At 40.7% G+C, this 26,871-nt stretch overlaps 1 protein-coding gene across 1 annotated transcript in view; it reads left to right on the top strand.

Annotated features, from left to right (window-relative positions):
* LOC134331899 (inactive N-acetylated-alpha-linked acidic dipeptidase-like protein 2) overlaps positions 1-26,871 on the top strand; it is a 196,366-nt gene that overhangs the window by 133,038 nt on the left and 36,457 nt on the right. The window contains exon 10 of the mRNA XM_063013437.1: positions 6,356-6,451. Coding sequence (XP_062869507.1) covers positions 6,356-6,451 — 96 coding nt within the window. The remainder of the gene's footprint in view (positions 1-6,355; positions 6,452-26,871) is intronic.

The raw sequence follows: 26,871 nt of genomic DNA, 5'->3' as shown, positions 1-26,871 counted from the left end.
TCTAGCATCCTAAATATCTGGACCTGTCGCCAACTCAAAATCATGTTTGTTTGTTTGTTTGGATTTTTAACGTCATGTTTTACACCCTTCAGTTACATCCATGACATGATCTCATTACACAAGATTCATCAGTTCACAAAGTTATATCGAACACAGTCATGGACAATTTAGTGTCTCCAATTCACCTCACTCGCATGTCTTTGGACTTTGGGAGGAAACCGGAGCACCCGGAGTAAACCCACACAGACATGGGGAAAACATGCTGTTCCACCTTGGGATCGAACCCAGGACCTTCTTGCTGTGAGGCGACAGTGCTACCCACTTAGCCAGGTGTTGCGATCAGGTTATAATTGTTATGAATGCACGATACAGATGGGAAACCCTGGTGGAGGAGTTGTAAATGTGTGGGGCAGGGGCATAATATAGATCAATCAGAATACATCGGCACACACAAGCTTTACAGTATTTGTGACATATTGTTCACGCCAAACCAAAATGTAGTGTGAACTTGGCATTAGCGAGACAGAAAGATATGCTTGTAATGCACAGCTTCAGAATCCTGGGTTTTATCCTGTGTTTACTTTGTAACGGTTCTGTCTGGGTACTGTGGTATCCTATCACCTTTCAAAACAGTGTGTTTTGCCCTGTGATGTACTGGTGTTCAGTCCAAAGTAAAATGTTATCTTGCATTTAGTCTGCTCTGTTTCGATTTTTGGGTTCATTTTTCTGTGACTTAACATAAAACACATACATCTTTTAAACTTTTCCCTTTCAATAAGTCAATTTTTAAAAACCTAATTTGATCCATTCCCCTTAAAGCCTAGTCCACAGATTTCTACTGCAGTGTGTAGCAGTGCAAAAAAATTATGCTATTTTTTTGAAGAAAATTGAGTTCTACCCCTGCACAGCAGGTACAAGTGAATGGCAGACATAACAGCACCGGTCAACTGAGTCTTTGTTGACGGATTTCTTAATATACTGACGTCCCGTTGTGTCCTGCTCCGGTAGGGAGCAGTCTGATTTAGCCGAGTCCTTCTGAAGTCCACCTCAGTAAGGAAACCCTGAAGCAATGAAATAGACTTACACAACTCTCGCGGTCGAACTGATCACTGTCTCCACTGCCCGGGTCCAAAATAGCAAACAGAATAGCTGCCCGGCTGAACTCATCTGTGGCTTCCCGTGGACAGATCAGATAGAGGCTGCTGAGTCCGGGTGAAAGGAAAACTCTGAGCAATCATTAGCTCACCTCAGCGTCTTGCCCTATTTGCTTGTTTGAACTGGCCTGGTCAGGAACAGACACAGCTGTAGTGGTCAGATCAGAAGTGCAGATCCTGGGTTTGTAGATGTTATTAACCCAGGTTTACATGTGTATACATCTGAGCATTCAGATCAGAGGAGCTTGCCTTTTTTCTGGTGTACATGTATTGTACTACCTCACCATTAGCTTTAATAAGCTGTTAAGATAGTTACACTTACTGATAAATAACACTGTGATTTTGGGGGTTGTGCAAGCGGTAGTGGATTTACAATAGAGAATTGGAAATGACTATTTTGTGAGATAAACTGGGGGGGCTGCTCTGGGAAAAAATGTCTGATGTTGCTTCCAGGTACATTTTGGAATATAGTAGTGAGTGTTGTACTACTAAAGTAGGTATATCAGTGGCTCCATTGTGCAATCTTGTTTGGACTAAAGATGAGCTGTTGTTTTTCCTAGACTTTACATAGGGTGACCAAATTTTGTTTTTCAAAAAAGAGGACACTTGGTCTAAGGAGAAAGTTTGGGGTGGGGGGTAATTTTGTGTAATTGATGGCACCATGGCAATGTGTATGGGTTAGAGTTTCAAATATTTGACAAATGCTTCAATAACCATGTAACTATGTTATTGAACTTTAATAAATAAGCAGATACTCTTTAACAAGACAACTAATTAATGCAAGTATGACCAGATAATCATATTCCTTTCTATTCAGCGTTTAGCCCTAAACAATAATAACAAATTAACCTATAAATTAAAAAATAAATTTTTTAGTTTCTTTAATGTATTGCACAATCGCATCAGCTGACTTATTTGAAGTGTTTTTAACTTTAATTTAAGAAGAAGATATACTTTATTTGTCATATATACATATACAGGTGTACAATGACATTTTTTCTTCGCATATCTTGTTCTATGGCACCCCTGGAGCAGACAGGGTTAAGGGCCTTGCTCAAGGACCCAACACTGGCTGCATAGCAGAGCCTGGATTTGAACCGCCAGTCTTCCGGTTGATAGCCCAAAGCTCTACCCACTAGGCTACCACTGTCCCAAGAGTCAAAATAAAACATTTACTTGCTCCCATCAGGGGCGGCACAGTGACTCAGTGGTTAGCACTGTCGCCTCACAGCAAGAAGGTCCTGGGTTAGATCCCCAGGTCTGGGTGCTTTTTGTGTGGAGTTTGCATGGGTTTTCCCCAGGTGCTCCGGTTTCCTCCCACAGTCAAAAGACTTGCAAGTGAGGTGAACTGGAGATACAAAATTGTCCATGACTGTGTTTGACATTAAGGTAAAATCAGTGCAAACACACACACACACACACACACACACACACACAGAATAGCAAGTGCATACTGGAAATATCCCGACAGAACACATTTTTAGGTCCCAAAAAGAGGACATGTCCAGGAAAAAGAGGACGTATGGTCACCCTGCTTTACAACAACAGCGCAACTTCCACAAGGAGGTTTAATCAGGGCAGAAATGTAATTAAATGATTAGTGTAAAAGACATCATTCCATGACAGGAAATCACTGAGTGCTTTAGCATGACCCATTCTACTGCCGACATGTTTCTATTGAGATTGCATAGCTGTATGCTTGAGGCAAGGCCACTAATTGAAAAGGGCGCTCTCATTTAAGCAGTGTGGTATATATTTTCCTTTTGTCGTCGCTATCAAAGAAGCTTTTCTATTAAATAATTACTTTTTCTACTGGCTCACCCAGGCTTGAATTTCCCTTTGAGGTGTGTGTCTGATGAAATTAGCGATAGCTGCATGATAGAACAGCTGATTCTTCTCCTTTAGCCTTTCACATTGCTAAGCACCTCCACATATTGCTCTTTCATTAAGGATGAATATTCATACCGCTCGGTACCAACAACGGTGCGTTAGTTCCAGTTGCTGGGAGATGATGTTGAACTAAACGGCTCCAGGCGCACTGCCCCTTGCTTTAAAGCCTGACTTTTTGAAGCAGACTGATATATAACCACATGCTGATTGCTCCATTCAAAACCTCGTTTTCCAGCTTACAGAAACAGCGTGTGGTACGCTGAGCATGGCGGTTAGAGTATGATTATTTCTCTATGCTCGTGCCATCAGCCAGGAGCTCTGACTGGCTCTCTAGACCTCTGTTGAGCCCTGGCGTTCCACTGTGGGCAGGCTTGCTGGCGCTAATGTGTTTGATGTTTATACTAAGTGCTTCACAGGTGTTGATTCCATATTGCTAAGCTATATTGCAATGAGGTAAGGGAGGCATAACAGCTACTGTGCTGCTTTGCTGCTGTGCTGGTCCCAAACCAGCCGACTCATACAGCGAGTGCTGTTGAGTTAAACAATGCTTAGCCTGATATACCCTGTTTTAGTACTTTACAGCTGGCCAGGGATCACTAGATTGAATTATGGAGGTATCCTGCACACCATGTAAAGCATTAAACATGCTAGTATTTTTTGAGTACCATATAATCCATGCACGATGCTTCGGAATTGATTAATGAGTAAATATTATCTACATATTTTGCAATCAGCAGTCAGTATTACAAAGCACGTTTTATTGAGATCATCAGCGCTAATGATTAGCTGTTGGATTTTAATTACCTGTTGATGATTTGGCCAGAGATATTTCAGTCCACCAAAAACACAGCATTGACTGTCTGGAGATTAAATTGAAGCAAGTTTCCCTTGTGTCTGTACAGTTGAGGCTGTGTGCTCAGGGCTGGCTGACATATCGTGTCGGTTTTAACCGTTTATTTTCTGGTTTATTGGCAGCATTTACCCTCTTAGGATTAGGTCCAGGAAACTAGTTCTGTAACACTGCACTAGACGGACTCACACCCCCAACTGGAGGTCCTTAGGGCTGTTTTCTCAGCCGGCTATAGATCTATAGTCCCCTCATTTTCAGTCTTAAAACAAAACTTAATTTAACCAAGGACAGAGCCCTGAGGAACCTCAGCACAACCCCAAGCACACTTCAGTTCTCACATGCCTTTTTTTACCCTAACAGCTTTAGTCTCCTCTAGACTTCTAGAACACAATGGGGCTTTATTTAAATTGCCCAGTAAAGAGTTCAGCTCTTCATGGTACTCATGTAACCAAACAGCTCGGTAAAGAGGAAGCACTCTGCTGAAAATAACCTCAGATGAACTATCAGAATACCATAAGAGTATTATTACATAAAGTGGGTTATTACTGAAAATGTCCTCTGCTGGATCTGACGAGACGTAGCGCTTTAAAACATCAAGGTCTGGTCTTCAGAGGAGAGAAGAGTGGAATGGCAATGTGGTGCTACTCCTAATGCTTCTAATCTACTACTGGGACTCTTGTTTTTATAGTCTGTAGAATGGGAAAAAAAGAGACTGATGGAGTGGCACATATTTGTGGTGTTGTTCTTCACAGCCAGAATGCCATAAACCATACACAAAGTCAAAATACCATATACAAACGTACATACAGTAGCCAAACCTTTATTTACTGTAATTTACTTAAATGTAAATTTACACCGACCAGGCGTAACATTATAACCACTGACAGGTGAAGTGAATAACACTGATTATCTTTTCATCACGGCACCTGTTAGTGGGTGGGATATATTAGGCATCAAGTAAACATTTTACTCTCAAAGTTGATGTTAGAAGCAGGAAAAATGGATGAGTGTGAGGATTAGAGCGAGTTTGACGAGGGCCAAATTGTGATAGCTAGACGACTGGGTCAGAGCATCTTCAAAACTGCAGCTCTTGTGGGGTGTTCCCGGTCTGCAGTGGTCAGTATCTATTAAAAGTGGTCCAAGGATGGAACAGTGGTGAACCGGCGACAGGGTCATGGGCGGCCAAGGCTCATTGATGCATGTGGGGAGCGAAGGCTGGCCCGTGTGGTTCGATCCAACAGACGAGCTACTGTAGCTCAAATTGCTGAAGAAGTTAATGCTGGTTCTGATAGAAAGGACTGTTTTGGGAACAGCACAATATTAGGAAGGTGGTTAAAATGTTGTGCCTTATATATTACTGAAACATATGGACAAGAAAGTATTGACAACCCTTCTAATTACTGAGTTCAGGAATCCTTCAGGCCACCCAAGAAGAACTTTTGAGTCTGGTTCCTCTCAAGGTGTCCTCCTTTTACTTTAAAGGGAGTTTTCTCTTGCCACGGTCGCCCTTAGATGGCCACAATAGTTGGTCTCAAAGCAACTTTACAGATCATCAGAACATCCACGATCAACCAAAGGAGAATGGGTTGGTTCCTCTAGATGATCCTAGATGCTGTAAAGTTGCTTTGAGACTATCTAATGTAACTGGACTTTTCTTGACTTGAGGTGTTTCAGCCACACCCACTGCTAACAGGTATTGCTAAGTAAATTATATTTGTGGCAATGGTTTGGTCAAGGCCCCTTTTTTCCAGCACTACTGTCCCCTCTGCACAAATCAAAGTCCATGAAAAGCAAGCCCTGTCCTCAACCTTAATGAACATTTCAGGGATGAGTTGGAATGCTGACTGTAAGCTTGGCCTTCTCATACAACATGGGTGCCTCATTTCGCAAATGCTTGCTTGATTGAATGATTTGGCACCAGTACTAACAGACACATTGCATCTAAGCGTCAGCATTGAACATACTTTCCTAACTTTTTGGGATTAGTATTTATATACAGATTAAAAATATGAAATAGTGATTAATTGATTTATTACTTTTTGGAAAGAGCATCTTATGTTCAGTAGAAATTAATGCTGTTTAACTTTCAGATCAGAAAACACTTCTGGAGGCTGCTTGATCCGTCAGAGGCCAAATCGAATGATAATATTTATAAGGTTTGTTTTGTCAAATTTGAAGTACATCTCTGCCGGGTTGTTGTGACCCCATTGAGATGGGGCATTGATATTTCAAAATGCCCCCCTTCCCCATGTCTCTAACGGCTATTCAGGTGTCCTTGGAGGGGAAAAAAAAATAAAGCATGATATTGAAATGAGAGGCTTAAGGTGTTACCGCTATGAGAAAGGCATTTCAAATGCCCGACATGGTAATAGAAGAGATTATCCATGCAGGCTCATGATTTGAAAGGTCATCAGTTATATTTGGAAGGGCTCACATATTTTTCTTTCTGTTTTAAATCTAGAGAACTCATTTCCTGTCGGAGGCTTTTTTCCCCTTCGAGCCGTCATTAGCAGCGACCTTGGACCCCACCTTCAGACTCCACGAGACGATTGCAAAGGTACGTTTGTCCGCTAAATCCTAAGTTGAGTGCATTAATATGTTAGATGTTTGTCGGTTTGCTGAGTGGTCAGTGTTAAAAATGAACTACCGTAGGATTGATTAAGCAGACAGAAAAATAATGACAATAAAGTTAAATATTGCTGCTTATTCTAGTTTATGCAGGAATAAAACATATTTTTATTTAACCCCTATATACATTCATTTTTTTTATCATGCCTTACTACTGTTTAATACCAGTTAGTGTCACAGCTGGTCCGGTTTTCCTCAAATGACTGGGTGAAATGTAGTAACAAATCTTGGACAGGATGCCAAACCATTGCAGGGCCTTGCCAACCCCCTCAGACATAGCCTGATCGGCCGATAGCACAACTGCACAACTGGCGATTCAATCCCTGGACCCCAGAGGCTGTATAAAACATATACCTTTGTTTATGCAGTCTAACAGATGTACATATTATGATTTACTCAGGATTGCTGTGCAGATTAAAGAATAACAATATAATAAAGAAATTAATACATTTTAGAAATGAGGCGCCCAGGTGGCGGAGTGGGATATTTATCTAGCACACCAGTGCTGAGATTCTGAACACCCCGGTTCGAAACTCGTGTCTGGGCGCCATCTAGCAGGCACAATTGGCCGTCAGTTCTGCTGGGTGGAAAAAGACTGGACTAATAAAGTGGGTGGGGTCTTCAATCTCTGTGTAAGGAACCTGGTTAGCAGACCGAGGTGCCTGTACAGAAGTGGACGAGCCTCATGTGTGAATCCATCAATGCTTAGGCGAAAAAGAAGGAGTCGAGGGACTGTGCACATGTCGGAAGGGGAAGTGGAGCCGGCGAATATACCCTCCTCAAACGCAATCAGGATCCCCAGCAGTGGAAGACTAATTGCAGCAAAGTGCATTGTTACGTATGTTATTCGTTTGGGGACTTTTGTTTTTAATTGCATTTTTATGCTGTTGCTTAGTTTATGATTAGAAATACATCCGTTTTTTATTTACACCATATGGGAAAAGTATATAAACACCTGACTGTGAGCTTGTTGCACATCCTGATTCAAAACCACTGGCATTAATCTAAAGCAAACCCATCCACATGAGTAAGTTTAAAGTGAAGCTGCACTAGAAGTATATTAAAGAACAAATTTAAAGCTAGTTGAATGCTTGTAAGTTGATGATGCGTGTGCTTGAATAACGTTGCAGTGTATAAAAGACTTCCTGTTTTCCGTATCTGAAGGCTTATATTTTTTTCTCACTTCATTGCGCTTCCAAAAGTGAAATGCATCACTCTAGAACAGAAGCTTAAAGTCAATGGTGTGTTTCCTTTTTTACCAACATGAGCCTATAAACAAAAACATTATTCTAGAGACAGCAGTCATTATTTATAAGCGTAATCCATTCTTCACCCAAATGCACCCCCAGTGGTGCACCAAAATTTAGTTTAGGCACAAATCTTCCAGATGCTCTGATTTACTTACTGACGGGTGGAGGTACAATCATGTGAGACCTAGACAACAGCTGCAGGATAATTTACATTTAACTTTAGGACAGCTGTGGAATTTAGCAGATACTTTTTTTTTCCTGAAGCAACTAACAACTGTGGCCAAATATAGTGCACACATTTAAGGGTTAAGGTGCCCCAACAGTGTCCACACTGTTAATCACACTAGTATTCAGGCTTGAATCACTGAGCTAATGCCTAAGTTAGTTAGTTATACCAAGAAATCGGTTTATTTAATTATTTTATTTAATTATTCTAGTTATATCACTTATTCATTCTCATCCTCAATAACCCCTTTATTTTGATTGGGGTCTTGTGCCACCTTAAAACAGTGGCTGTAAAACAGAAAAACACCCTCAGCAGAGCGCCAGTCAGTCACACTACACATTCATTCATTCACTCAGAGTGTATCAGAGGAGGTTTTTACACAAAATTACATTCATAGAGTGAATGCCATTTATTCCTGATCGCTAGTTATAATAATAATGTTACCAAATTATTTATACATGTGTCCAACATAAAAAACATACACATTATGGCCAAAACTACATGGACGCCTGAACTTCCCCTTATTCCAAATATATTGGCATGGAGTTTTAATTAATAGTTGCCTTCACCCCCTTTCACCCCAACTTTCACTCTTTTGTAATGGGTTTACACAATATTTTTAAATGTGTTTGTGGGAATGTGTGCCTTTTTAGATAGAAAGATTACTTACCTACTTACTTAAGTACTGTTTCATGTGAAGACCTGGCTTACTATTGACATTCCTTTCCTTCCCAATGGCATGGATGGGGTTAATGTCAAACCTCTGTTCAAGCCACTAGAGTCCCTTTAACAACTTGTTAGACCATGTCTTTATGGACCATGCTGTCTACAGAAGTGTACATTCATGTTGGAACAGGAAAAGACTTTTATGGTAGTGAGTTACTGTGTGGCTGGAAAAACTGGAACATATTAGTAAATAGGGCTCGCCACATTTCTCTGGCTATAAAGCGTGTTTTTAAATCATTCAGTCACAGGAAAAAGTATTTCAATTCCACTGGCGTAACCTACATTTGCCTTGAGTAGGTCACATGTAAACATCTGACTTTAACCCTTGACACCAGGTCTCTTATGTGCATGTCTATGCATTGGCAGTATGCAGTCCTGCGAGTGGCCTCAGCTCTGCAGCATCACTTTATTAAAGTTCATCGCTCACCCCGCTTGTCTCCCACAGACAATGATCACTTGTCTAAAGGGTGGACCCTGACAGCTCATTTTTCATGCTCTCTGCTCTTTGTTTTAAAGTGACACAATATGTATTTTTCGTATGTTTGGACAGAAAAACGAGCCCTTGAAAGCTTGTCACAGCAAAATAAGAATGTGCGGTGAGTTTTTACCCCTTTTAGTCTTTAAGCAATAGACAAAATGACTACAGATTTTTTTTTTTATTTGCAAGAGCTGCTCAAGGCTGTCAAGGGCACATAGTTCTGCACAGTTTACTATATAGTGACACTCTTCTGTCACTTTATTAGGAACACCTGAACAACTGTTCATTCAGAGAATTATCAGTCATGTGGCCTGCAGACGGGTTTCTGGTGCCAGACAGGCTGTTAGATGGCAAAGGGGCTGATTTTGCACCACAATCTCTATATGTTACACAGAATAGGCAAAGATAATTAAATATATACATCAATAAAAACCTTAACTAATTCAGGCTTGTGGTGGTTTAATTTGGTGTGGGATGTTTTCTTAGCACATATGGGCTGAGTGCATCAGCCAACTAAGTACTGTTGTTGACCACGTGCATATCTTTACGTCCACAATCTATCATTTTGTAATAGTGACTTCTGGCATGATAATGCACCATTTCACAAAGTACACGTCATTTCAAACTGGTTTCATGAGCATCACAATGAGTTTAGTGTTCTCTAATGGTTTCCTTAGCCTTTGAAATGTGGTAGAATAAGAGTTTCACTGCATTAATGAATTTTTAAAACTGCATCAGCGATGACCTGATGTGTTCATGTCAGCATGGACCAAAATTTCATGAAATGTCTCCAATTTCTTTAGAAATCCATGCCACAAAAAGCTGTGATGGTTTAAAAGCAAAGCAGTTAAGCTGCCTGTAAGAATATATTAATTCCAGTACATTTAGCGTGTCTGTGATGGGAGGTTTCATATAAATGTGTGTGTGTGTACGTTGGTGCCAATGCTTTAACCTGTTATGAGGGCACAATTACAACTGCTTTAGTGTAAAAGATACGGTCATGGTTGGAAGACTTTAATGCTGTGAGTAGCACTGTGGTGAAGATCTTTCTTTTTCTTTCATAACAAACCAAAAAAAGAGGAAACAGCTCTTGAATAGAAAAACTACTGAGCCATAACAAACATCTCAGTCTGATTTAATAGCAACCGGTTAGATAATTCACAAGTAAGAAGTTTATGGAACCAGCTGTGGCACAAGATTTCACAATGTTCTCTCGGCCTAATGATAAGCTAGATAAAATAGTCAGCAGTCATTTGAAGTGTTGCAGGACGACCTAAAACAGCAGGAACAAGAGTTAGTCAACTATGAGCAATCTACATATCAAAACTTTGCTAAGGGTAAATAATACCTGCTCTGTGCTGGTCCTGAGCATTAAAGAACAGGGTGTAAGCAGGCTAAAAAGGTATGTGGAGAAATAGATGGACTACAGTCAGTAATTGTAGAACTACAAAGTGCTTCTATGTGGTAAGTGGAGCTGATAAAATGGACAGTGAGTGTAGAAACAAGAAGGTGGTTTTAATGTTATGGCTGATCAGTGTATATTCCTGAATGATTTGGGAATGTGAATGTGAATTCAGTGAGCATTCAGTCTGTTAAATTATTAAAAACAATATTTAAATCTATTTTAATGACATCTTTGACTAAATATTATGTAATGTATAATTGTGTTAGAAACTTCTTGGTAGTAGAATTTACTGCGGAGACATCAGTAAAATAAAAAACTGATCTTTAAAGATCAAATACACTCACCTGGATTATCTAACCTTCATCTTGATGTGAGCTGAACCTGAGATTATGGCTAATAAAACTGACTCTAATATTTAATGTTCTCTGAAAACATCCCTCCATATATTCAAATGACCCCAAACCTTTGTCTGAATAGATAAATTGATAGAAGCTTGTATTCCTTCTATACAGTTCCTCATCTCCAGTGTTGATTCAAATAAAACCGCTGAGCTGCTGCTAAAGTTTTATAAAAGTCAGCCTTACCCATTCCTTCAGGTCTCTGAGGACTTCACCCAGAGGCCACATTTGCTTTTCTTTATCCTGCTGGTGCCAGGGGAGTTTTCACCCAGACTTTCCAATTCCTGCACTCATTTTTCACCGGGCTTTACTGTTTTCAGCTGGGAAGGGGTAGCAGTCAGCTAAGCAGCATTGCTTCCTAGACTACAAGGTGTGTTTGAGTTGGTTTCCCTCAAGACTGCCAGCTGGCATCGATCATATGAACGACAAACACACACACATACACACTCAATCACTCCCAGCAGCCCGAGTCCCTAAAGAGCACGGAGGCACCTCTGGGATGCGTAATGCTACTGCAGATACCTGGATTTTTTGAATTCAGAGGAATTTGTAATGGCAGGTTTTGTGCGAGTCCTCAATGTGTCCATCTCGGGTAGGAGCGGTGACAAAGCTGATGCAATAACTGAGATAGACTGGCTGCCTTTAGAAGGATTTGTGCAGGATCTTTATTCTTAAATCTAGAAAGCTGTGTGTCACTTGGGATCCTCCAGTCCCCAGGCTTTGAGTACTTACTTTAGATACAGAAACTGACATGTACTTTTTTCCCACACACGGCTGGATTTATGCACGCTAATGGCAGGTGCATCATGCCATATGTGGATTAATTGGGGTGCAGATAATGTAGGGGTGATTTAAACAATTTAGAGTGAATATTAGGTCAGCAGACCCCCATAATGGAATAATACACTGGTGTATGGTCACTGGAGTAAAAGACCTGATTATTGGGAAGCCAATATGCCTGGTAGGTGTCATACATTGACTTAACTTCATGATTTGTTTTAATAAACTAAAGTTTCCTGTGTAGATAAGGGATTCAAACATACCCAAAAACTTAGCTGTGTATTGGGACAAATGTAGAGCTGAACATTTCTTCTGATGGAAGTTTGCACTGACACAACTTTTCACATCCCAAATGATTCCACAGGCATAGCGTAGACAGGGATTTAAAGCCAACCCCTGTAGTAGTTACCCTGTAACCTGTCAGAGAGCAGAGTGGTTTGACTGGCATCAATGACTGGCATAGTGATAGTGGACTACACTGCCTCAACATTACTTATAAAAAGCAGTGCCCAATTTATATCGGTACTAAGTGGTCTCTCAGACAAGAAAAATGTCTGGTGTAACTAAATTTCTGCCCTAACTTGTTGCTGAGGTGGAAGGGGGGTCCACTTGGATGTTGGATCTACCTTCCCTTATATTACTGGCCTACACTTATGTAACATAATCCATCACCTGAATGAATCCTAGGTTCTTAAGTACCCAGACAATTTCAGGTTCTTGAGTAATCCTTACAACTGAATTGTTTAGTGTAAGTGTGGGTGGCAGTGCCTTGACAGATGAGAGAGCCCATTATTTCTCCTGGCACTTCAGGTAATAGAGGACTACACTGTGCGACATTATCCATCCACTGGATTATTCCTAATACCAAGAGGGGACAGGCTTTAAGCAAAAATGAATAGTGAAATGAGATGGAGGTAGTGCCCAGAAATTTTCAACAATACCTTCATTGCATTATTATCCATCATCTGGATAAGTTTAATGGCCCCAACTAGGCAAGCAGACCCTTGGAACCCTTGTGCAAGCACCTAAACCCGTTATACTGGCACACAATAGCATGGTAATAGTAATAGTAGACTGCACTGAAGCAACACTATCCATCATCTGGATGATTCCAATGGCTCTGTGTAAACAGGGCTTCCCAGCAGACATCTGAAAATCGAATGTATCCAGTGAAAGAGCGGAGCTGGTAGGCAGCCTGTAACGATGCCCAACATTTCTCCTGGAATCAATCTTTTGCAGGCCCTGGAACAAAGTTGTCCAGTGGGAGAGTGTAGATTGGCGGCCGTGCTTTACCCCTCTAGGTGGCCCAACAATTTAACTGGCACTTCTGGTAATAGTGGACCACATCGACACATCATCATCTGTCTCCAGGATAATCTTAGATAGACTGAGAGTCCAAGTGGACGCTCCGGACCACATCTGTCTAGTAGTGTTGGAGGCAGTGCGGAAACAACGATGGCTAAATATTATTAAGTCTCTGTATACAACTTATAGGTCTTTGATGTGCACTTTGTAAAGTAGAGCCTCTAATGGAAGACTGTGATGAAAGTATTGTGTATATAATAGAAAAAAGAACTTTTATATTAAGGGTTGAGTTTTTTTGTGAACTTGACAGCTTCTTTTTTTGGAAATCAGTTGGCCAGCAAGATCAAGGTTGGTAATGTAGAAAGCCATGAGGTACCACGGGTAACTGTATCAAAGCCACTGGTGCATGTTCAGAAGTAAAATACGTTTACTGTTTGTTTATTAGGATTTGAACGTCATGTTTTACACTTTGGTTACATTCATGACAGGAACGGTAGTTACTGGTTACACAAGATTCATCAGTTTACAAGGTTATATTGAACACAGTCATGGACAATTTAGTGTCTCCAATTCACCTCACTTGCACGTCTTTGGACTACGGACGGAAACCGGAGCACCTGGAGTAAACCCACACAGACACAGGAGAACATGCAAACTCCACACACACCCGGATCACCCCACCTGGGGAATCAAACCCAGGACCTGCTTGCTGTGAGGCAACAGTGCTACCCACTTAGCCACCGTGTCGCCCTACATTTACTGACCTCCAACTATCCTACACGATATGTGATTGAGTTAAAAGAAGCTGGTTTGTGTTTATACTGTGTGACTGTGCACTACCTAGACTTTCTAGCTTTGTCGTCCATGTGCTTTATTTACCAGTGACTATGACTATGCCATATCTTACAGGTTTTCAAACCTAGGGTTGTGACATTACATGGGTTTGCCTTGGATGCAGATAGGGTTGCTATATATCACAAACTTTTAAAGTATTGTTAAAGTATCAGGTGACTCATGGACTATTTTAGGATGATAATATGATGTATTTACATTTATGGCATTTAGCAGACGCCTTTATCCAACACGACTTACAATACAGTTACAGTTTACAGTCTGAGCAATTGAGGGCTAAGGGCCTGCTCAAGGGCCCAATAGCAGCAACCTGGCAGTGGTGGGGCTTGAACCAGCGACCTTTTGATTACTAGTCCTTTATCTTAACCACTAGGCTATGACTTGCCTGTATGTATGTATTTCAGCATGCTCATAAATATGTCAGGTATAAAAAAGTGCATTTAAATGTGTCCCACTGGCTAAAGGCAATGCGGAGGCTGATCTACATTGGATAAAGTGACGCTCTGCTGAAATTCAGCCCAACCTCTCTGGCCTCTATCCACCATAACACAACCATCATGTACTAAAATATACAGGATGTGACCATAGACTGTAATATGTGAGGGTTTATGTTTACAGTGGGGTCACAAAAAGAGTATGCCACTGAAATAGCCACTGGCCACAAAAGGTTAAAAACTCTGTCCTAACTATTCACATTTGGCTATTTTAATCCTGATCTGTGGCAGTTAAGACCTTCTTGTTTGCGATTTCATGGATTCAAGCAGCCTTTCTCAAACCCCTTTTAATGTTTCTGCTCAACCAGGCGAAGAATTCTGAGTCACCCAAACACACACATGAGCAGCTTTAAAACCTTGTTATTACTTTAAAATATATAAATCATTTACTAGATTAATCAATGTAAAATGAATACAAATTTTCCATACTCCAATCCGAGTATTAGGTCAAATAGATTTGTCTTTGTGTAGACTGGACATAACTCACTCACTCACTTTCTTAACCGCTTGTCCAATCAGGGTGGGGGGGGGGGGGGTTTGCTGCAGCCTAGCTGGAGCCTGTCCAGTAACACCCTGGACGGGCCATCAGTCCATCGTAGGGCAGACACACATACACACTCACACACACCCATTCACCTGTAGGGCAATTCAGTGTCTCCAATTAACCTGACTAGAAAGGAAAGAAATAGAAAGGACGTATGCAACTTATCACCTACACTTTGATGAGTGCAGTGCAGCTCAGCGTGTGTACGGAGAGACACACCCTGACAGCACTCTTTTCTCATCTCTGTGCAGGCGCCATCAATCAGCCAGCAGAGGTCGTAATTGCACCAGTCATGAGAGAGAGACCCCATCCGGCTTAGTCCCACCCATATCTGAACAACAGGCCAATCGTTGTTCATGTGGCTGCTCAGCCTAGCCAGCAGGCAGAGCTGAGATTCCATACAATGTATTCGAGATGCCAGCTCTGGTTCCAGCGTGTGTTTTTTTCCGCTGCGCCAGGCTGGACATAACTTTTATTTACATTTTTATTGAACTCTTCAGTCCATTTCATTTGCCAGCCACATGAATTAACCACTGTAGTGTTAATCTTCATTACATTTTTAAAACTCTGAAAAATTAAAGGCTTTAGGGCTACATCCACTACCAGCAAATCTGAGCATTGTTTTTGCAATTTACACTTCAAGATAAATGTTGGTTTAGCTAGCAAAGCATTTCATAAGTACCCCTGCTTTGATTGTAAAGTGCCTCAGAATTAAACTGAGCTGTTTCTATTGTGATCTTGGCTGAAGTGCTTCCATACTTGAGTGGGTTGTGCATGAAGAAATCCTTTTTGTAGAAAGTGCTGAATTTGAAATGGTACATGACCACATTATCTGTCAATCCTACTGCCTCAGAACCCTTTGTTAAAGTTAATGCTAATTTGAGTTTTTTTAAGGTTTTGAACTGGTGAATAAAAGGATTTTTCCATTGCAACTGTAATTAGAGGTTCCTATAAAAGCACTTTTCTGTCATTTTTGGTCTGACGTGATAAGCACTCATTTTTAATAATTACTTTTGCAAGAAGATAGCTTTGACATATCTGACCAAATAAAGTCTTTGACATGGACTTTAATTTTAGTTTAAAATAAGGGCAGGTCTTATATGAGTGTACATATGGAAATGCTACATAACTCAGGGTGTGTAAACCTTTTTCGTCCCACTTAGTTCTAGCTATTAAAACACTGGCTCTGAAGCATTGTGGAATAATCATGTGTATTTTGCAGTTGCCTGTTAAAGGAGTAGTGCTTTACAGTTTAAGGTAAGGTAGCCATCATCTTAATTTTACTCCTTTTCTATTTTTGTGGATTAACAAGCACCCAGGGCTTAACATTTATTCTCTCTTTAATCTCTATAGATCATCTTCTCTTCTCAAAAATGTGTTTGGAACATTTCTGAGAACAGCCTTTGTTTATCTTTATTTGTTTCTCAGGGATTCTCAATACCCTGAACTCATTAGCACAGAGCTACAGGTATCTGTGAATCATGTTAATGTTTGGCATGGAGGAGCTCGATGACCTGGACAGAGGTTGAACACCTTTGGGATAAATTTGGGGTGAATTAAAAAAAACTCAAGTGCAGATGTGGCCTTTCTTTTTTAACATCAGCCTGACATCACAAATGCTTTTTTGACTGAATGGGCACAAAATTAAACTGACACTTCATTAGTTTGTGAAAAGCCAATTTGGTAAAAGTGGAGGCAGTTGTAGCCACGAAGAGTGGAGGAATGAAGAATAGTCCAGATAAATGCCCAAGATTAATGTCCAAGCTTATAGTCCACATGGTCATATAATGCAAATAGTGGTAATAAATGCAGACATCCACGGTTCAAAATGTTTAGTCTTAATTGTATTCTATCAATGCATTGATAATTTTTTGTTTTTAATGTTTGTTACTACCAATCTTGTACACATACCTTCTTTTCTGTTCTTAAAGGCAGTGAAGCAGAAGTTTGTGAGCCACTTTGCAAGAAAAGGTCAGCTTGTTAATACCTTAAGCACTTATTCTCCTGCTGGGAATGTGTCAAAGTCCGGGAGGAGATTTAATCACACAAGACAAAGTGCCATGTCGATTCCTCAACCTGAATCAGACTCGGCTGTGCTGATTCTGTCTGGCACTGCTGTCCTTATGTTGCCATATGTTGTGTGTATTGCAGATGAGTCTCTGTCCCAAAAAGACCCAGAGACTAGGATAGATAAATAAACAGGCGGCATATACGACTGAAGAGGCAGATGGTTCAGCTACAGAAAACAGGATTAACTTTTTTTCAAACGATGAGGGTTGAGGGCCTTGCTCAAAGACCCAAAAGTGGCAATTTGGTAGCTGTGGGGTTTGAACCAGTACCTGAGCTGAGCTACCACTGCCCTAACTTTTGCCACTTTTAATTTTTTACATTATCGAACATCAGCTTAAGTGCTCCCACACAGCAACACAGGTCTTGGTCTAAAATGCCTCATGGTTTAAGTGAGTAATAAGTATGTGATGTTGCCCTGTAATGGGTTGGTATCCTCTCCAGAGTGTATACCTGCCTTGTGTCCAGAATGCAAGCCTGACCAGGATTAAGTGGTCAGACATAACTCTAGCAAGAATTTTGGCTTTTTTGCTGAGGAGCCTCGTGTGGATATCCCTGATGGAAAGTGAAATGTCCAGGCTGGTAGTTGAAAACTGGACATCTGTGTCAATCATCTTGGGCTTTCTGATGATTAACCACCTGCTGGAGGTAGACATGAACAGCTTGCCAGGTCTCCTTGCCGTATCTGAATTAATCCAGCATGTCAGAGGGTTTCCCTAGACTACAACGTTAGGAGTGGTAATCAGCCTGAGGCAGGAACATGTTTTAGTGCTGTGGTGAGGGTTGGTATAGCTGTGTAACAACCTAAACATATCCAAACCAGTACATACAGTGTGTGTGTGCTGTACTCTTAGTGTAGTAAATAGTTTATGGGGGGGATTCTGTTTTGGAGCTGTAAGTGATCCATCCAAGTGATTACAGGCATTAAAACTACACTGTATGGTCAAATTGAGATTTACAATGTGAATATTCCCTCTGCTGAAGCTAGTACTCATAGGCCATACAGTGGCCATAACAAAGTTCTAATAGACACTTTAGAACAGTGGTCTCCAACCACCGGGCCACAAACTAATCATTTATTACCGGGCCGCGCAGAAAGAATAAATAATTAGAGGTCACTACAAAGGAAATAAAAACACTGCTGCCATTTCCAACATCCTATCTTTATGAAGCGGGATTTTAATCAGTGACGGCAACCAAAACAAAGCTACGGAGTAGACTGGACATAAGGAACACACTTCGGGTGTTATTGTCTCCCATCACCCCTAGGTGGAAGTGTCTCGTTGCAGCCAGAAAAGGGTTCCTACTGATTTTCCATCATTAGTGAGTAGTACTGTTATGCACTTTGTGTTTTTTATTATGCTCTTGAACCCCTCTGCCGGTTCATGAAATTATATCTTATATGAAACTGGTCCATGGTGCAAAAAAGGTTGGGGACTGCTGGGCTAGAAGGTAACACCTCAGTGACAAGAATGGTACTACTTAGTACCATTACTTAGAGTAAACTCTACTATTCTCTCTGTTCTCTCTGTACAGTCTTGATGTTAATATGCTTTCACTATTTTTCTATTTTTTAATATTACTTGCAGTCTTTTAAACCTGTTTGCATTCTCCAGTGGAAATTTTCTAAAAAGGCCCAGTTATAGATTTTCACCACACTATTTACATGCTATTAATATGGAACAGGCGCGCTGCGGCAAACTTCCCTTGCTGATTGTCATTTATTGGCTTCTTTGTTAGCGCTACCCGGGAAAGACTGAAAAAGGAACAAAAAGGTTTGATTGTAAATTTCACACTTGACCGAGCTTTTACATTTTCCTGCTATCTATTAAAGCGACTGCCAGTTGGACCGTATATAAGTGAGAACTAAGAGTGCTATGCTACGCAGTGCTGAGCTTATTATCCAGGTTAATTCCTTATTATTTAATTTTATCCAACATTTTTAGATATTGTGTTTTAAAATGTGTAATGCTTATGTATGACTTTTTCTTACTAATTTAATAAAAAACTGTATGTTCCTCTAGTATATTTTACCTAATGCAAGTTCCTGGCTTAGTGTCCCCTACCTAATTACGTTTCACAATTTACTTCAAGAAGCCCTAAAAAGAGGAAAGAACCAAACTAAATAAGAACTGGCTTTAAAACCGGAACATTGTTTTTACAACTGCCTCAGAAGTTGTCACCCACTTTTGGGCCTTGAGTATCCTTAGTACAATTCTCACTCACTCACTTTCTTGACTGCTTATCCAGTTAGGGTCACGGGGGGATGCTTTAGTCTGTCTCAGCTTTTCAATGGGCACAAGGCACACAGTAACACCCTGGACAGGCCACCAGTCCATCGCAGGGCAGACACACACACACCCATTCACCTATAGGGCAATTCAGCATCTCCAATTAACCTGCCTGCATGTTTTTGGACTGTGGGAGGAAACCGGAGCTCCTGGAGGAAACCCATGCAGGCACAGGGAGAACATGCAAACTCTGCATAGAAAGGACCTGGACCACCCCGCCTGAGGATTAAACCCAGGACCTTCTTGCTGTGAGGCGATAGTGCTACCCACCGATCTAAAGCGACTTACAGATACAGTTGAAGCAATTGGGCGGTTAAGGGTCTTGCTCAAGGATCCAACAGTGGCAGCCTGGCAGTGGTGGGGTTTGAACCAGCAACCATCTAGTCCAGTACCTTAACTGCTAGGCTTCAACTGCGCTTCATGGTTTACATAAAGAGCGTTCTAAAGTTCTGAAAAAACTATAGGACATCCATTTTAGTAAAATTAGTTTGGAGTGGCACGGTGGCTCAGTGCGTAGCACTGTCGCCTCACAGCAAGAGGGTCCTGGGTTTGATTCCTAGATGGAGCGGTCCGGATCCTTTCTGTGTGGAGTTTGCATGTTCTCCCCGTGTCTGCGTGGGATTTCTCTGGGAGCTCCGGTTTCCTCACACAGTCCAAAGACGTGCAAATGAGATTAATTGAAGATACAAAATTGTCCACGACTGTGTTTGATATTAAACTTGAACTGATGAATCTTGTGTAAGCAGTAACTACCTGTCCTTTCATGAATGTAACCAAAGTGTAAAACATGATGTTAAAAACATTTGTTTGATAATCTGCAAGTGAAAAGTCAGGTCGGGTGTCCACATACTTTTGGCCATAAAGTGTACCTTGTGCAAGTTCTTGGCTCACTTCATTAGGTTTAACAATTTACTGCAAGAAAAAGCCCAAAACCAGAAAGACCTCACAAGCCTTTCATGCTTTAAACCAGGCCAGGCACGAGTGCAGAACTTGAGCGCTCATTCAGCCACCCAGTACCATCCACCTCCAGCCTGACAGGCACCACTTGCAGAACAGGGGAAGTTTATCACATCCTAATATATAACATGACGAGGTGTCACGGAGTAATTTTCCCTGACACTCCAGGGTTTAACTCAGTGTTTTGATGGCCGACTCGCCGACGTGCTCCTTTATCACCCAACCCGCCCAACTGGCGTCTCATTGTATGAGAGCTGACACAGCCACTGTCTGACACGCATTGTAATGCAGGAGTGTAATTTGGCCGTGGATCGGAGGCTGTCTGGGCATCCCACACTTTCCTTCGCTTGTTCATCCCAAGCGTAGCGAAGCCTCCCACCTCATCCATCACTGCTAGTGATTAAAAAGCCCTCCTGCACTTCTGTTGAAAAATTGAAAACTTAAAATGTAGACAGGATGACATGAGGGAGCTACCCTGGCACTTTTTAGGATAGATTGTCTTTTTCGGGTGTCTTTGTCTCAACTGCTGGTCATCAGGGTGCTGTTTCTATCACCGCTTTTCAAATGTTGACTGAAAAGGGTATAGGGAGAGCGGTCGGGTAGCGCATTTGGACAGGTGACCTGGACATGAGTGCTAATTTAGTATAGCTCCTGCTTGCATCAGCGATTTCTATTGATAATGAACTGTATATATATATATAAAATCATTGCAAAATACACCGATCAGGCATAATATTATGACCACCTTCCTAATATTGTGTTGCTCCCCTTTTTGCTACCAAAACAACCCTGACCCATCGAGGCATGGACTCCACTAGACCCTTGAAGGTGTACTGTGGTATCTTGCACCAAGATGTTACGTGCCTATTCTTGGCGCTTTTGGCGGTGGAGAGGGGTCAGCATGGGCACCCTGACTGGTCTGCATCTATGCAGCCCCATACGCAACAAACTGTGATGCACTGTGTATTCTGACATCTTTCTATCAGAACCAGCATTAACCTCTTCAGCAATTTGAGCTACAGTAGCTCGTCTGTTGGATCGGACCACACAGGCCAGCCTTCGCTCCCCACATGCATCAATGAGCCTTTGGCCGCCCATGACCCTGTCGCCGGTTTACCACTGTTCCTTCCTTGGACCACTTTTGATAGATACTGACCACTACAGACTGGAAACACCCCATAAGAACTGCAGTTTTGGAGATGCTCTGACCCAGTCGTCTAGCCATCACAATTTGGCCCTTGTCAAACTCGCTTAGATCCTCACACTCGTCCATTTATCCTGCTTCTAACACATCAACATTGAGGATAAAATGTTCACTTGCTGCCTAATATATCCCACCCACTAACAGGTGCCGTGATGAAGAGATAATCAGTGTTATTCACTTCACCTTTCAGGGGTCATAATGTTATGCCTGGTTGGTGTATGTAAACACATTATAATTACAGTTTTATGTAGATAACAATAGCACACAGCTAAAAGATATGGCCAAAAATATGTAGATACTTCTCCATAAGCTCATTCAAAGTCAAGCACTGATGCTGGACAAGAAGGCTGGGCTGACAATAGACTCATCCAAAAAGTGTTTAATAGGTGTTGGGGTCAGGGCTCTTTGCTGGTCACTGAAGTTCCTTAACAGGAAATTCATCAAACCCTGTTTTTATGGATGTTGCTTTGTACACAGGTGCACAGTCATCAAAAATCTACCCCAAGCTTTAAAGTTGTATGATTGATTCAGATTGTATGGAGTTGATTTGGGAACTTTGAGTGCAATTATTCATCACATGCCCAATTCAAATAATAATGAACTTTAGATGAGATCTCTAAAATTCTGATGCATTCTATTCATGACCATAAGAGAATCTAAGCTACTTAGACTTTTTGCTAACATTTATCCAAAGGAATGAATTTTAATTTGATATGATTTTTTAGGATTGAATTAACAAAATCATCAGATGTTGAGGCAAATCATGACTCCTTATGAAATCAGCAACCAATGCAAAGAAGTTCATTAGGGATTATCTTTGGCTACAGGCTCTTCAGAAAACTGGCTAGCTGTCCAACCTGCTGGCTGTGTGCTAACATTATGTGCATAATATTACCACTATTATAGATATTCATACATCAAAATACAGTTTCCATTTCTAAAATTCCCCTAATTTGTACTTTAATCTTGGCAACCCAGGCTTATCAGCTGCCAGAGAATCTGGCTGATTGCATTAGCTTTAGGTTGTTGTGCTACCTAAAATAATATAACCATCATGTGTAGTGCATTCATTTGACATTCTGTTTAATATAGTTGTTTAATAAGATGTCAATATGTTAATAATATGGAGTTGATTTGGGAACTTTGGGAAAATATTCACCACAGTGCCCAATTAAAATAATACCTTTAAATAATCAGTTTTAGATGAGATCTCTAAAACTCTGATTCTTTTTACTCATTACCATAATAAAATCTAGGCTACTTAGAATTGAATTAACAAAACCATCAGATGTTGAGGCAAATCATGACTCTATACATGATACTAAAATATGCAACCAATGCAGGGAAGTAAATTAGGGATTACTGGATCTTCAGCGTTTTGGCTTGCTGTCCAACCTGCTGGCTGTGTGCTAACATTATGTGCATAAAATCACCACTACTATAGAAATGTATGAAATACAGTTTCCATTTCTGAAATCCCCCTTATGTTTAATTAATTTAATTAATCTTGGCAACCCAGGCTTATTAGCTGCTAAAGAATCTGGCCGATTGCTTTGGCTTTAGGCTGTTGCGCTACCTACAATATTTTCATATCCAGGAATATTTTCTTTAACATTTTTAATATTTTTAATTGAATTCATTGATATGCACTTGCCCATAATAGTTATGCTGAAAAGAATGCTAGGTTGCTTTTTCCAACTGCGACTGATTGCATAATACATATAAGATTCTACATGTCAGAATTCGAAATAATATCACCATCATGTGCAGTGTGTTCATCTGACATTCTGTTTAATATAGTTGTTTAATAATATGTCTTTAGGGATGCAACCAGAATAGTGGATGTTGTACCTCATGGTACTTAGACAAAAATATGTTGCAATCTTTCTAGACTGATTTTATTGTCTTTGTACCCCAGTAATACACTGTTCTCTGTTAAAAAGAGTTTACAAAAATATGGACTATTATTTCATAAATAATGTAAGATGGCACAGAAAATGTTGAAGAGTGTTGGCGGTGCATTTATGGCTTGAGGGCCTCAACAGTTGTCAGCATATTAATCTTATTGCTGTTGACAGGCAGACTAAGTTTAAGTCATGTGTACAGCTGAATAGCAGGAAATCACTGTTTTACTCGTGTTTTTAACCAGCTTGTGTACATTATATTTTAATGAGCCTTAATGACCTCTGGGTTTATTTTTATTTTTATGTATGAATAATTTGTAAGCCTAAAAGCTTGGAAATTCTTTGACGCTAGAAGATATCTGCTCTTTCCTCATCCTAAAAATCTTTCATTTCCTTTCCTGAGATTGCTTTATTAGTGGGTTTTTTTTGCTAGTCTGGCAGTGGAGCCTAGCAAAGAATTATTTATATAATATGGTGATGAATTTATCATTTATTAATACTGTCTTAAAGTTGTACTATATATATATATATATATGTTTTTTTTTTTTTTTCCCCATGTCCACTCACTGTCCACTCTATTAGACACTCCTACCTATTTGGTCCACCTTGTAAATGTAAAATCAGAGACGATCGCTCATCTGTTGCTGCTGTTGAGTTGGTCATCTTCTAGACTTTCATAAGGAGGCTGGAGCCTATCCCAGCTTTTCAATGGGCGCAAGGCACACAGTAACACCCTGATTGGGGCGCCAGTCCATCGCAGGGCAGACACACATACACATTCACCTATATGAATGCATGTTTTTGGACTGTGGGAGGAAACCGGAGCTCCCGGAGGAAACCCACACAGACACGGGGAGAACATGCAAACTCTGCACAGAAAGGACCCGGACCACACCGCCTGGGGATCAAACCAAGAACCTTCTTTCTGTGAGGCGACAGAGCTACCCACCGAGCCATCGTGCCGCCCAGAATGCGTAGTTGCTATTTCTCAAATTATTCAGTTGAGTATTTTAATTGAGTACTTTGTTCTGAAGTAATCATCACATTTACATGAGAATTGTTTGGTTTTTTTTACATAAAAACAAAAATACAGCTTTGATTACTGTAAGTAAAGAAAGACGAGGCAATAAGGTTGTTTTTTTAGTGTTTTTTTTCTTATGAATTCTAATATGATGCTAAAAACGGCTGGATATGTTAGTGTTTATTAAACAGTTCTGCCTTTTGTGCTCACAGTGTTTTTATCATCATTAAAATCAGCAGCAGTCAAAACCAAAAAAGAGGAAACATAATGCTAATAGGCTGTAATAATGATCTGCCCTATGATGCCAATTTATGCCTCAAATTGGCTTATTTTCCTTTTTAAATACAGGACTCTTAAATAGCCATTTTTAATGGCAATGTTTTTGTACTTGTCCTTACAAGTTTGGCACTTGTATCTTACTGCGCTGCCTCAGACTGCAGTGCTCTTCTAATCATGCTCAAATTTGTCGCTAGACCATATAGTTCTGACAGAAGCAAAAAAAGTGCATTTGATCCTTTTAATGCCAGCCTGGTCTCTGAAGCAGGAGAGGCAGAGAGGAGATCGATAGTAGCTTTGGGATTTGACAAAATTCGGTGTTCCCTCAGCTTTAAATTGTGGAGCAAAGGATTCTCATCAATAATTTGTGATTTTCACCCTGTTTTATAGAGCTAGTCCTTGGAAGGTCTTGCTTCAGTTTTTCTTGTATAACTGGTTTATATTCACTATTAAGTCATAATTCAACTGTTTCACCTCGGTAGTAATATAAATTTTGAAGTGTATTTTAAAATACAAAATATTCAATTAGGGTCACGGGGGAGCCTAGGGTGCTTAGGGTGCTGGAGCCTATCCCAGCTTTTCAATGGGCGCAAGGCACACAGTAACACCCTGGACGCACATACACATACATACACCCATTCTCCTATAGGGCAATTCAGTGTCTCCAGTTAATCTGACTGCACGTTTTTGGACTGTGGGAGGAAACCGGAGCTCCCGGAGGAAACCCACGCAGACATGGGGAAAACCTTCTTGCTGTGAGGCGACAGTGCTTCCCACCAAGCCATCATGTCTCCCATGATAAGAAGTGATTTTCTAATTTGAAATGATTAGTATAATGACACTTTAATGGAAATTAGCTGTTAAAATGTTATGATGAATAAATCGTTACATATTGTTTAGTATTAGTGTATTAGTAATATTTAGTAGTACTGTATTTAGTAATAGTAGTATTTGATATAGTAATAAGACCATTAATGACCTCACTCACTCACTCACTGTCTTGACTTGGAGCCTATCCCAGCTTTTCAATGGGTGCAAGGCACACAGTAACACCCTGGACGGGCCACCAGTCCATCGCAGGGCAGACATACACACACACCCATTCACCTACAGGGCAATTCAGTGTCTCAAATTAACTTGACTGCGGAGCTCCCAGAGAAAACCCACGCAGACACGGGGAGAACATGCAAACTCCGCACAGAAAGGACCCGGACCGCCCCGCCTGGGGATCGAACCCAGGACCATCTTGCTGTGAGGCGACAGTGCTACCCACTGAGCCACCGTGCCGCCCCCATTAATGGCCTAAACTATATAAATGCAATTTGTATACATCAGCAGTTAATCGTGACTCTTAAACCTCGGCCCTCTGACAGCCCCCCACCCCCCTTCGGATTTAAAAAATCCCAGTCTAGTTTACTGTGTCCTTCCCTAAAGTACTGCAAAAGTTAGGAAACAAAAATGAAGATCTATAGTTCAGCCTTAGAAAAGCAACAATCAAATAGCCCAGAGTTATCAGGTAAAAATAATAGCTCAATTCTTGAGCAAAGTGCAAATCCTTCTTACAAATATCTGCATCATCACACAGTGGGCGGAACTTGTCATAAAGTGCCATAATAATCCACTCATAGATGGAAGATATGAATTTTAAAGCAGCAAAATTGTAATAAAGAGACAAAGGGGCTTCTAAGGGTTTATAATTTAACCCTTTACATTCCACAAAAATTTAATGGGCAGGTATGAAGGATTTATTTGCTATATAAGATTTGCATTTGTATAAATGTTGATTGTTAAATTATTAGTAGATCAAATAAAATCAGAAGGCATATAGGACCATGTTGGTTCCCCTCTGGTATACATTTATAAAATGCCTGTGTGTATGTATGTGTGTGTGCATGTTGTTTGGATGGCACTGCAAATTAACACTAGCCCTCCATTTGGCAGACCTGAGTTTAAGTCTTAAATTGCCAACAGTCTTCTCTGGGACAAACTAAACACTGTTGGCTATGTCTAAGGAATGGGAATGCTGGATGGGGAACCACATGTGTCGTGGGAATCCCATCTACTGCACCCAACTTTATATACAGTTGTTCTGACTGTCTAGTCACTGGAGTCAGGTGATGAAGGGAAGGAGGTGTGACGAGGATGCTACAAGAGGACGGTCGTTACTGAAA

Source organism: Trichomycterus rosablanca, chromosome 17 (assembly GCF_030014385.1).
Source record: "Trichomycterus rosablanca isolate fTriRos1 chromosome 17, fTriRos1.hap1, whole genome shotgun sequence".
NCBI lineage: Eukaryota > Metazoa > Chordata > Actinopteri > Siluriformes > Trichomycteridae > Trichomycterus > Trichomycterus rosablanca.
This window is presented reverse-complemented; position numbering and strand designations above follow the sequence as displayed.